This window comes from Coptis chinensis, chromosome 2 (assembly GCF_015680905.1).
Source record: "Coptis chinensis isolate HL-2020 chromosome 2, ASM1568090v1, whole genome shotgun sequence".
Lineage (NCBI taxonomy): Eukaryota > Viridiplantae > Streptophyta > Magnoliopsida > Ranunculales > Ranunculaceae > Coptis > Coptis chinensis.
Window position 1 is genome coordinate 113,734,793 of NC_141457.1, and position 13,006 is coordinate 113,747,798.

The 13,006-nt window shown below is 34.0% G+C and overlaps 2 protein-coding genes across 2 annotated transcripts; both read right to left on the reverse strand.

Annotated features, from left to right (window-relative positions):
• Window positions 1-3,048: 3,048 nt before the first annotated feature.
• On the reverse strand, window positions 3,049-3,912 carry LOC147520942 (uncharacterized). Its single transcript, XM_086594353.1, has one exon. The coding sequence runs from the start codon at window positions 3,910-3,912 to the stop codon at window positions 3,049-3,051; it is 864 nt and encodes a 287-aa protein (XP_086450479.1).
• Window positions 3,913-4,710: 798 nt separating this feature from the next.
• LOC147520943 (serine carboxypeptidase-like 18) lies at window positions 4,711-8,778 on the reverse strand. Its single transcript, XM_086592451.1, has 14 exons — window positions 8,590-8,778; window positions 8,300-8,445; window positions 7,797-7,873; window positions 7,551-7,673; window positions 6,926-7,028; window positions 6,792-6,829; window positions 6,490-6,591; window positions 6,300-6,386; window positions 5,977-6,162; window positions 5,798-5,869; window positions 5,597-5,718; window positions 5,316-5,429; window positions 5,180-5,230; window positions 4,711-5,069 (listed from the first exon to the last, which is right to left on the reverse strand). The coding sequence occupies exons 1-14, from the start codon at window positions 8,718-8,720 to the stop codon at window positions 4,982-4,984; spliced, it is 1,440 nt and encodes a 479-aa protein (XP_086448577.1). The 5' UTR covers window positions 8,721-8,778; the 3' UTR covers window positions 4,711-4,981.
• Window positions 8,779-13,006: the final 4,228 nt, after the last annotated feature.

Sequence of the window (13,006 nt, forward strand, 5' to 3'; positions counted from 1 at the left end):
TAGTTCAATGAATTTGCATCCAATTTCCGATTTTATGTTAATTGTTCTTTGATGTTAGTTAAATGCATTTGCATCAAGTTTTTGATTCCTCGTTAATTATTTTTTGAGGTTAGTTCAGTGCAGTTACATCAAATTTATAATTTCTCGTTAATTATTCATTTAGGTTAGTTTATTGCAGTTTCATCCATTTTTCAATGTTTCGTTAATTAGTCTTTGAGATTAGTTCATTGCATTTGGATCAAGTTTCCGATTTTCCGTTAATAACTCTTTAAAGTTAGTTCAATACATCTGCATTTAGTTTCTGATTATTTATGCTTTAAGGTTAGTTCGATGCAATTATATCCGGTTTCTGATTTCCCGTTAATTATTCTTTGAGATTATTTCAATGCATTTGCATTTAGTTCCCGATTTCCCACAAATTATTCTATAAGGTTGGTTCAATGCAGTTGCATTCAGTTTTTTTATTTTCTGTTAATTAATTTTTGAGTTTAGTTCAATGCATTTGCATCCAGTTTTCGGTTTCCTATTAATTATTATTTGAGATTTGTTTAATGTATTTGCATACCGTTTCCGATTTCCCGTTAAATATTTTTCAAATATTTGCATCCAATTTCTAATTTCCCGTTAGTTATTATCTGACGTTAGTTTAATGCAATTGCATCCAGTTTTCGATTTCTAGTTAATTACTTTTTGAGTTTAGTTTATTGCAATTGCATAAAGTTTCCAATTTTTCGTTAATTATTCTTTGAGGTTCGTTATGTATTTGAATCCAATTTCCGATTTCCTTTTAATTATATATCCAATGTGGTGTGTAATACCAACTTCTACTGATCCATCTGTAGTGTCATTGCAAACATGACATAAAAAGTAAATTATGCTTGATTACTATGTGGGATCATCGAAGATTATCAAGTTCCCGATTTTCCATTAATTATTCTTTAAATTATGCATTACTCACTATGTTAAATCTTTAAAGATTATCTACGAACGGGTGTTGTTATATTAATTATTCTAAAATATATTTACAAATATGCAGAACTATTATATATTAATATTATATTGATCACTCAACCAAATTTCTTATAACGTGAAAACTCCACTCTCCATTAAAAAAAAAAAAACTCACTTTTGATAAAACCCTTTCACCTTTATTTTGTTGTTTAATAATAGAAGTTTGATTGAAGTTTTGTGAGATAGCTTAATAAGGTAAAGTTCATATATATTGAAGCTACTTGAATATCAAGGAGTTCCCAATCATACGAAAAAAGATAAGATAAACACTATTTTAAATGCAAAACTATACTTATCGAGATATTCCCACAACATATAACCCAACTATATTTTAAGGTTAGTTCAATGCATTTGCATCCTGTTTCTGATTTTCCATTATTTATATTTTGAGGTTAGTTCAATGCAGTTGCATTCAATTTCCAATTCCGGTTATTTATTTTTTGAGATCAGTTCAATGCAGTTGCATCAAGTTTCTGATTTATTGTTTATTATTCTTTTCGATTAGTTCAATACATTTGCATCCAATTTCCAATTTCTTGTTAATTGTTCTTTGAGGTCAGTTTGATGCATTTGCATCCAGTTTCTGATTTTTCGTTAATTATTCTGTGAGATTATTTTAATGCATTTGCATCTAGTTTCCGATTTCTCGTTTATTATTTGATAAAGTTGCATTTGCATATAGTTTCCGATTTCCCGTTAATTATTATTTGAGGTTAGTTCAATGAATTTGCATCCAGTTTCCGATTTTCCGTTAATTATTTTTTGAGGTTAGTTCAATGCATTTGCATCCATTTTTTTTTTTTTTTTTTTTTTTTTTTTTAGATTAGTTCAGTGCAATTGCATCCATTTTCCGATTTCCCGTTAATTATTCTTTAAGATTAGTTTCATGCATTTGCATCATGTTTCCAATTTATAATTAATTTTTCTTTGAGGTTAATTCAATGCAATTGCATCCAGTTTTCGATTTCCCGTTAATTTAATCTTTGAGGGTTAGCTCAATGCATTTGCATTTTCCGATTTTCCGACAATTATTTTTTATGTTAGTTTGATGTATTTGCATCAAAGTTTTGATTTTCCGTTAATTATTCTTTGAGGTTAGTTTAATGCAATTGTATCCATATTCCCATTTTCTATTAATTACTTTTTAAGATTAGTTTAATGTTTGCATTTGCATCCAGTTTCCGATTTCTCGTTAAATATTATTTGAGGTTAGTTCGATATATTTGCATCTAGTTTTCAGTTCCCCATTAATTGTTTTTTTAAACTATAGTTTCATTCAGTATTATATATTTTTTAAAATATTTGTCATTATTGCTTTCCCGTTATTTTATTTATTTTTTCATTTTCTATTATATATTTTGTGATGTTATTTTTTGTATAAGTGTTTTTAACTATGTTTTGAGGCCGTGTTAAGGATATATTCGAAATAAGTCAGTGTTTTATCATAGACACTGAAATTGTATGATTTGTAATAGAGAATTTTTTTTTTTGAAGAAGTTAGAGGTTTTAGCAGACCTCAACCTGTATTGATTACCTTCTCAAGTACAAGGTTCCCACCCTATCCATCTCTACCATAGCTGTAGCTCTGCTATCTAATGGTGGCAGAAAGAAAGAGATACTTTCATCCCAAGTCTTACACAATTTAGAAAGGTAGTCCACCACCTGATTACCTTCCCTACAAATATGGTTTACATCTAGCTCCTCAAATCGGTTTCTAAACACTGCAAAGGACGCAACAATATTGTCACAGTACCATGGTGCTCTCTCCCTCCCATTCAAAATGTTGATCGCCTGAGTGAGTCGAACACACGATTTTCTTGTACCCTCTATCAATGGTCGCCTTCAAACCTTCCACTATATAGCTCGCAGTTCTTGAATCATCGATTTACTGCGGGATGAACCGAAACGCCATTTCTACATTACCTTGCCAATCCCCTCAACACCCCCAAAGCCATTGTACTCACCTCTTTTGCTCCATCGTTGTTCAACATAATCACGTCTTCTCATGGATTGAGCCATTTGATCCATGTAGCATGCTTAGACTTCGAATCTCACTTCAATGTTCAACCTTGACATTAGCACTCTCAATTCAATAGAGTCTTGACCTCTACTAACCTCCTCCTCAAGATACAAATGCATATCATTAACAATCTTGTTACAAAGTTCCTGAGTTGTATACTTCATCTGCTTCATTCTCCGCCTTCCTCTTTCTGCCCAGATCTCATGTATTGTAGCTGCCACAAAGGTTCTCCACACTTCGCTCTTTGTGGTGTTCATCCTGCATTTCCGGAAGATATCATACCATTCAGTGGTCGAGTCCTTAACACATCCACCCATTCCTATTACTTTCTTAACCTTACTCCACACCTCCTTAGAAAACGGGCAATCAAAATAGAGGTGTTTCGAATATTCAGCTGAGCAGTCACACATGCAACAACTCGAATGGCTCAACACCTTCTTCCTTATTAATCTATCCTGAGTTGGTAGTGAACCCACAAATAATTGCCACATAGTAAAAGAGTGTTTAGGAACCACCAACTTCCCCCAAACAATCTTGTACCATTTAACCTCCTCCCTAATCTTTCTCATAGCCATGTACGCAGACTTGGATGTATAGTCTCCTGTGACTGAGGGGGTCCAAACAACTCTATCCCTTTCAACAAAGTTATTGATTTGGACTTGTAGAATCTTCTTTCTCAAATCCTCATCCTCTATGTTCCTGATTCTATCATTCCACCTCCCCTCAGATATAACATGACTAACCTTTGTATCTATTGGAAAGTCAAAGAGGTTTCTAACAGAAGGTTGAAGCCACAAAGGTACCTCTGTTAGCCACGGATCATGCCAGAACCAGGTATCCTCTCCATTCGCTATAACATACTTGATATACTTCCTAGCCATTTTTCTGTGTTGCAAGATACCCCTCCACACCCAAGAGCAGTCACTTGGCACTTTCATTGTCTAGAAGAATTTGTCCTTAATCTGCTGCCTCCATGTCCACTCCACCCAAATAGATTGGTCCTTTGCAGTAATCCTATAAATCAATCCACAGTAAGAAGCAAAGTTCCATGTTCTCGGGTCAACAATACCTAACCCACCTTGTAATAGAGAATTAATTTCTACAAATCCCATATTTTTTTGAGTAGTTTTTTTTATTTGATAAAATATAAAAGAATTGGAACACTAAAAGTGTTTGATTCATAATAGGAAATTACTTTTTACAAATCACCTATTTTTTAATTTTTATTTGATCAAATATATAAGAATTAGAAATACACTCAAACTCTCCAAATATAAAATTAGAAATAAACTCAAACTCTCCAAAAGATTCCATGTACGTGGGATTGTAGGGTATTAGAAAAGACTATTTTTAATATTATAGTGACACATAGGAGAGAAAAAAAAACTAACTCTCATATTAGAGTGCCACATAGGAGAGAGAAAATCCTCTATTAGAGGTCTCTACTTTAGTATATAGATAGTAGATAGTAGATTGTACCCAATTCGAGCCTGTCAATTCTTTTTTCGGATAAGCTCGTTTGCTCAATTAAAGTTCTCATGGTTCACAACTTCAAAGGTTCACGTCTCTTTATACAGAATTTACACTAGAACTAGATACGTATCAACGTATCATACATAAATGCTGATGTGATCAGGCTGCAACAAGTTAGAAACTGCAAACTTGGAAAAGAAACCGCAGATGAAAACTACACTTACTACCAAAAATCCAAAGTAGTTGTGGATTATTTTGTAATCTTGCTTCTACAAGTTGCTTATTTGGTTTCCAAATTCAAATAAGAGACAACCAAGAATTCATAGGCCAATAAAAAAAATACCAAATAAAAAGGAGTTCACAAAAATAAAAGAGTTTTCCCCGCATAGTCGAAGTGAGCATGGGGACGTCACGATGCCATCAATAATAGTGCGGTCGCAACAAGTTGTTTTAAAATGTCTCAATCTCAACTCTCAACTACAGAGGATTGTAAGATAACCACCTAGATAACATGGCAAGGCATTCCTCTGGCTTGTATTCTGTTCTAGAGCCGTGTGTCCCCATCCTGGAGAAGGGTGAAATACAGAATATTGATAATGTATCATATCATTACTAGACTTAAAAACACTAACAGAATTAAAACCCAAAAAATTAGGATAGTTTAGACATTCTTACCCAATAACAGTTGCAAAACAGGTCATGCGGTTAGAATATGTCATCGTATACCTGCTGGGAAAAGAATATCCTGCTTAGTTATCAGATTTTGTACAGAAGACTAAGGTGGTTGAAACTTGTAACTAAAAAAGTTTACCCTGCGACTTGACCACTGACAAACCACGGTCGCCAGTCATCTATGATAGAATAGTTGAGGGATTTTATCCAGGCTAGGGTACCCAAGTGATTTTTAGCCTTGTCATGGTCCCCACTGCAAGGAAAAGTAAAATTAGTATTTGTAGCAATTCAACAAAAGATTGGAAATGTAACCAATTGACAATGGATTTTCTTTAGTTGACAACTCAACAGAACGAAACTAGAATAAACTTGCTGACCCTTAAACCTTTAGCATATAAAGGGAAGGTGAGAGATATACACCTGTATATCAAAGCACGATAGCCTCTAGTGCTGAGATTCTGATGATAAATTAAACTGCTTTGAACGTCTCTTTCCAAAGGTAACTTCTCAAATTTGCACCTTACCCATGTGTTTATTGATCCCTGAATGTCATTACAGAATTCCGAACTGATGTAAATTATATCTCACCTCGCTCTTTCAATAGCTATGAAATAATCATACCTTCTTGATGTGGAGAGCATTGCGAACACTATCGTCATTAGCCCAGTACACGAGGGACACATACGTAAAAGCCTACATGGTGAAGGTGAATGATTAGGTATTTCTGAAAATTTCTTAGCATGTGAAGAGTATGCACTAACATACTTACATGCAAGCTTAGTGAACGGGACAAAACTTACCCTGCACTCAGACTCAGGGAAAAGCAAAGCTGGAAATTTCTTTCCAAGAGATCTACGATCTCCTTGTATCCTGTTTAGCTTATTAGGTAACAATAGAGTGCAGTTGTTAGGATCTGAAATGCAGTTGGGCTCCGTAAGACTGCAATTGGGCTCCAAAATATGGCCGTCGTTCACCCTTTTATCCCACTATTAAATGCAAAAGAAATTTTGATTTAGTTTAACGAAAATAAAAAAGAAATTTTGATTTTACATGTCTTTGACAGTTCCAAGAGGACTTAAAACTTAGAAGCCCAAGGAAGAGAGAAAAATCCTCGCACTCCCACCTCCAAGGCAGCTCCAAGATTCTTAACACATTCGACGTTCCTAGGATCCACATTTACATACTCTCCTTTGCAACTCCTTTTCGTCACCTGCAATGGTGATAAAAGTAAATATCGCTTGCACCTCAAGAAGAGCAAGTTATACAAGGACAGAATTCAAAAAATTGGAAGGTATTGTGATGAATAGAATTACCTCATAGAGTTCGTCTGTTATAAGTGCCATCCTATGGGCGAACGGAATCTTTGAATTATCATCGAAATGCACATCTGTCATTGGGTTCCCTAATAGATATCCCTGGGGCATTACCATTGACCAATATGTTCAAGTTTAAACTGAAAATAACATGTTTTATACACCGCTTCTTATGCAAAGTGACCATTGACTTGACTTCTTTGAATGAGAGAAAGAAGAATAAACAACACAACGCGAAGACACAGAGTAAACTCTTAAGATTACACAACAACATGCATTAGAATTCACTTCAAAGTATGTACCTTCAGATTGATGAGTGGTTTGTGCTGAGCTTCAATACCTGCCACACAACCATTAACCACATGTTAAAACAAACCTGGGAGGCTGGGAAAGAAAAATTAAATTTGTAGGATGACCCAAAGTAACAAAAACTCACCATCTGCTATATCCTTGGTAATGATTGGAATAGTAATGCCACAATATGAATCACCGCCAATATAAAGTGGATTGTTGTTGAATTCTGGGTGATCAATCAACCACTAGCCAAAGATCATTCCAATTAGTTGAAAAATCCATAGATAAAAAACACTTGGACAGGATGTTGTGATAGATCATTGATGTCTTGCATGATGGACTAAAAATATTGTGTCAATGAGGCAGGTGCGGTAAACAATTTATCTCATACTAAGGAAGGGGGCATTTGGTATGTCCTGTGAAAACTTAAAACTGCTCATAAGGCTCTAGTCATCTAGAGATGTGAGCATACTGCTGCTGATGTGAACCGTGTGATTTGCATTTGTTTTTCGGACTTTTGGCATCAAGTACTATAACATGACATGAGCCACTTAGCATTTTAGGAATCCGTGAATCTCCTTTTGACTTCAACGTCAATAATGCAGAGCAACCTATAGCTAGAGCCAACACATACCACTTCAAACGAATTCACTATTCAGTATATCTTCTATATCTCTTTCTTTTTATGTCCACTTTCACAGACTCTAAAGCGACGAATATATTTATGTGGCTTTCATGAGCTAAGTGTATCTGAAGGGCTTCCCCACCTTTCTTAAGAAGATATAAGTTTGTCTAGATGATTTTGTGTCACTGCTGTTCCATCCCAGCAAACTACTCGAGTACGAGAATCCACTACCAACAGGTGCATCTAGAAAGATAATGCTGCAAACCTGGAAGTTCATTGTTACCACATCAATAGCAGAACCTTTAAAAGTGATCACCCTCGAAGATGGCTTGACAAGAACCATATTAGCACAAACAGAAATGACTTAAAATGCTTCATACAATCATACCTTCGTCCAAGAGTATGGATTTAACACAAATGTAGGCAAGCCTCTCCCACTGTAGTCATTCTTGATATTTAATGGACCTATATGGAACCAAAGGATTATGGAACTGTAGTATCCACCTCTTTTACAAGCACATCTGCCAATGCTCCTTATTAAGTATTCTAAAATCAATAGGGTGTTTGCTTTGTCACTTAAATTATCGATAGGGTGTTAAATTGTCATTAGAAACACAAGGCGGTGAGATTGAAATCTGTTGAAGAGAAATCCCCCTTCTCCCGATTACTCTATGTCTAATCTCCACTGCCTTGTTTCTTTTTTACTCTTCGGTTCTGGTCCTTTTTCAAAGAGCCTAATCACCTCCGAGATTCAAGTTGAGTCCATGATAAGAGCCTTTATGCAAAGTCATATCACGTCCAACAAAAGGAGTGTTCAACTTTGTTGTTTAGGACTACAATTGATAGAATGAGATAACTGAAAAAACAAATTAAAACACATGGATTAATTACCTATTTCCAAAACAAGTCCACTGAAAGCAGAGCAACCAGGGCCTCCTGTGAGCCAAAGCATAAGAGGGTCCTCTTTGGGGTTCCTTTCTGACTCGATAAAGTAATAGAATAGTTCCACACCATCTGACTCATCTACATTAACGTATCTGAATTTGGAACATAACCTCACCAATTAAAAATGTGCACATATAATTTAAACATGTGTTTCACTTGCTTTAGTATTTTTTGCTATGTAATCATGTTGTTTGCACAAGACATAAAGATGAGATAGTAAGTAATTAGGAACTCACCCGGTTTCAAGTTGGAACGGGAGGAGACCTGGATAACCTGGTAGAGCCCTTACTTTTGAGCGGGAGAGTGCTACCACTCCAAAAGAAGAGCAATCCAGTAGAAGCAACACAAGTAGAAGAATAAAATGCATTGCGGTTCAAAGGACTGTTGTAAGAAAATAGGATGGGCTTCTTTCCTAGTTATATATGTTATTGTTGGTATAAAGCAAATTTGATGAGAATAGCAGTGGCAGTGGTCCCACAATGATACTGTCATCCCGTTCCATTAATTCAAACACGTGGTTCATGAATGAGATGTCTGTAAATTGATTGAGATAGTGTTCCTATCATCAAATCATCAAAGTACAGTTGAGAATGCTCCCAAGTCACAATAAACCACGTCACCATATGGTGTTTTACTGTTTGGTGGACCGTCATCAACGTAACAAAAACGATGGACGAAAAAAAATTTAGAAATTGGGATCTAGAAATTTCTTTATAGTAACAAATTTATCATGGATTAATGAAGTGGATATTATTTTTTGAACTAATACCCAGATTTTAACAACACGTCACACACCCATTGTCATTAACTGTTTTTTAAAACCAATTCTTATTTATCCTTTTTGGAGACAATTTCATTTACTAGCTAGAACTGTAAAATAAATAATCAAAAAAACGCTGTTCATAATTGAGTGATCCATGCCAAAGACCAAAATATTGCCCAAGATATCTCGCAATTTTGAAATAATACAATTGGATATATTTGAAAATATATTGTCATTTTGTCTTTCACAATTTAAATTACATCAAACAAAGTTTAAACATGTTATTTAAAATTATCATTTGATGCATTTAAAATTGTTAAAATATATCAATGATAAATTAGTTGTAATCAACATACATTTTTTTATGATATTTGAAGTTAATATTTTACAAATTGTTTTGGTCTCTCCGTGCATTCATCTCACTTTTAATTGGAATATGAATTTTAGTTATTTTATAATTAAACCACTGAAATTTTTGTAACTTGATGTAGTAGTTTGTAGTTTTTTTTGTTAGTTGGCTTTTTTAGTTTGGAAAAATAAAATAGGTCAAAATTGTTTTTTAAAATTCAGTATGAAATTTGAGACAGACGTCAAATTTCAGTTTTTATGGAGAAAAAACAAAAAAAAAGTTTACTATTTCCTCTCTACTTAAGAAATTTAGATGCCTCAGGTACATATAAGCAATTTGTAACAAAAGAAGAAAAATCATTCGCCACCTTTAGTTCAAAAAGCCATCAATTTACACTTTTAGAGAAAAAAAAAACTCTCAACAATAGAAACAGAAAACCAAAAACTCTGGCCATATCTTAGAGATGCTACTCTCAAGGACAAAAAGGTCGAAAAAGTAACTCTCAACACTACCTTTTTTTTTAATCACTCACAAGAACCGAGTAGATAAAATGTCAAGTGTACCCTTGACACAAATAAAAAACGGCTTGGGTAGATGAAAAGTCAAGTATACCTCTGATGCAAAATAATAAACGGCCAAGCCCAACCGAAATAACCCAGGTGTATATAGTATAAACAATCAGTGTTCATATCTCAACATAATGTATGATCAGTAAAAACACATATTGGAGTATGAACAATCATTGTTTATACCTATTTGGGGCATGAACAATCATTGTTCATACTTTAACATGAGATATGAATAATCAATATTTGTATGAGTAATTATTGTTTATACCTATTTGAGATATGAACAATCACTGTTATTACTTCAACATATGAACTATGAACAATTATTGTTTATATTTATTTGGAGTATGAACAATCACTATTCATACCTCAACATAATGTATGATTAGTAAGAATATCTACTGAAGTATGAACAATCATTGTTCATACATCAATATAGTGTATGAGGTATATTCACCTATTTAGATATGAACAATCACCAAATTTATCTGCTTTATAAATATAACACAAAGGGGTATGATTTGTTTTAACTTCGAATGACAAAGTCCAATATTAAGTAACCCACAAACTCACTATTTTAATTTTAGTAACCCTCAAGGACAAAATAAGTTAGCCCGACCTTTTTTTAAAATACATGTTTTACCCCTCCGTGTTAATAAGTTAGCCTCAAGGACAAATTTGTTATGATTTTTTTTTTAGTATATATATATATATACTAAAAAAAAATGATAATTATATATATATATATTTATATACCATTCTACCTCTTAAGAAACAAAAAAAAAAGTGACCCATTTACCTACTCTAGTGGTTCTATTTTTATTCACAAAAATCGGACCAATACAAATTATAGTGAGTTGACTCAAAAACTTTTTCTTAGTTCACCACAAACTTTTTCCTTTTCTAATTTATTTCTTCTTCTTTTCTTCTTCACCCATCAAAAGTTGATGTTTGTGCCATTGTCACCCTCTCCAACCACCATTCGTATTCTATAAAAACACATTTGAACCATTCTTGTCATCTATCACCATTAATTAACCATTGAGGTTATAAAGAGAACCCACTACATTTTATTCCTAATTATGAATGCTCATAAAGGCCTCAAAAGAGAAACAATAGAACACAAAAGTGAACTAAAAATCATGTCCCAAACAAGAAAAAAAACCCGAATTTTTGCATGGAATGTTGGAATATTAAGAAGAGCTAAAGATTTTAGGTATTTACCACATAATTCTACTCAAAATGTTCATGATGGAAGAAACAATTCGAAATTTTTTAGTTCTAGCTCCTTTAATTTATATCAATTTACCAATGTTGGTAGTTCCAATTGAGGAGGTAGGTGGTGATGTTTAGAGAGAAAATAGATGGTGGAGAAGAAGAAATATAAAAAGAAAAAAGAGAAATTGCAAGTGGGGAAGATAAAAATTAGAAATAACCTGTTTTACAATTGTTTGGTCACTTTTTTTTGTTTCTTAAGAGGTAGAATGGTCCTACCCCAAGAAAGGGTCAGGACGCTAGCAATTCTCAAAAAAAATCATAACAAATTTGTGGACAAGCAAATGTTTGCTATTCACAAAACATCAAGAGCTGATTGGTGGTTTTGCTGCTCGAAAAAACTATTTAGCTGCCCAAAAAATTTGTTTTTCTGCCCAAAAGTTGATTAGACCAATGAAAAGTTGATATTTGTGGACAAGTCTCTCTACAAATTCGTTCTAAAAAAAATGGTGTCCTCTAGAGTTGGTTTGGCCCGAAATTGATCCTCTGGACTATTTTCTCGGTTGAATATGGCAGTCTCAAATGCTATCAACATCATCTTCAATGATTAGGGCAGGAAATGGAGCGGGTTTGGGTCGGATTCTCATTCAAAACTCTTTACCATATCCGGATCCATCCGGATTCGGGTCGGATTTCAGATATCTATATCCACTAAAAACACACAAAAAATACACTATTTTAATGATTTTCATATATAAATGTAAGATATAAATTATTTTTAGGCATCAAATTATGAATCTTGTTAAAATAGTTCGGCCTTCGGATATTCGGTTATTAATTTAGATTCGAATATGTTCTATTCGGATAAAAATGAATTCGGATATGGGTCGGATTCGGGTTGATCCCGTACCATTCCCAGCCCTATCAACGATGTCGGAAATAAATACTATATATACTATGCAAAAGTTACCATCCGTTTCACCCAACCCCAACACGCACACATATTTTAGGTATTTGTGAATAAGTTGGATATAGGGAGGTGTTATTAAATTATGAGAAGACTATCTTTACCAAAAAAAAAAAAAAAAAAAATTATGAGAAAAATGTGAGAAAAGAATACGCTGTTGGGTGAACTAAACTATTTAGCTAGCTCTGTTTATCGTCCCTCTCATCCACACCAACGTACCTACGTGAACATATTTAATAGTATGTACATGAAACATCTTCCATACAAAAATCATAGGGCGAGGTTTGTGTACAAACCCAGTCCCTAGATGGAAAGGGAGAGGTCCTTCTACTCCAGGAAGTGATCTCACGGTGTAACCAGATGAAACTGCTGTCGTTGCTGCACGAAGCACTAGTAGTAAAACAAAACATATATGATGACAAAATGGATGCAAATACCTCGGCACAAAAGGTTCACCCATTAGTTTCAGAGATACTATACTTCCATCCACGGAGGGATTATTATATAAAATTTTCTCACTAATTTTCCACCTCAAGTCGCGTATTATCTAACTTTGGTTGGTCAGTTGTCGCACTCACTACTAAATTGTTTTATGGTGATTATATTTGTCTATTCCATCTAATAGGCTATACCTCAAGAAATTTGCAGCACTATGAGAAATGTCTGGTTCGGATTAGAGCACAGTTCTGATTCCGATCCTTGTGCGGCTGGTGGCATCATCTTTTGACACTATATTTGGAAGTGCAACCATGTACCAATACATACATAATAATAGCTCCCAAAATAATCG

Bases quoted from the DNA above. Each gene is read 5' to 3' on its own strand.
- LOC147520942 (XM_086594353.1), bottom strand. From the start codon at position 3,912: ATGGCTAGGAAGTATATCAAGTATGTTATAGCGAATGGAGAGGATACC.
- LOC147520943 (XM_086592451.1), bottom strand. From the start codon at position 8,720: ATGCATTTTATTCTTCTACTTGTGTTGCTTCTACTGGATTGCTCTTCT. The intron at 7,874-8,299 runs GTAATTAATCCA...GGTTCCATATAG, and splicing joins TGGACTTGTTTTGGAAATAG to GTCCATTAAATATCAAGAAT. The intron at 5,870-5,976 runs GTAAGTTTTGTC...TTCACCATGTAG, and splicing joins TCCCTGAGTCTGAGTGCAGG to GCTTTTACGTATGTGTCCCT.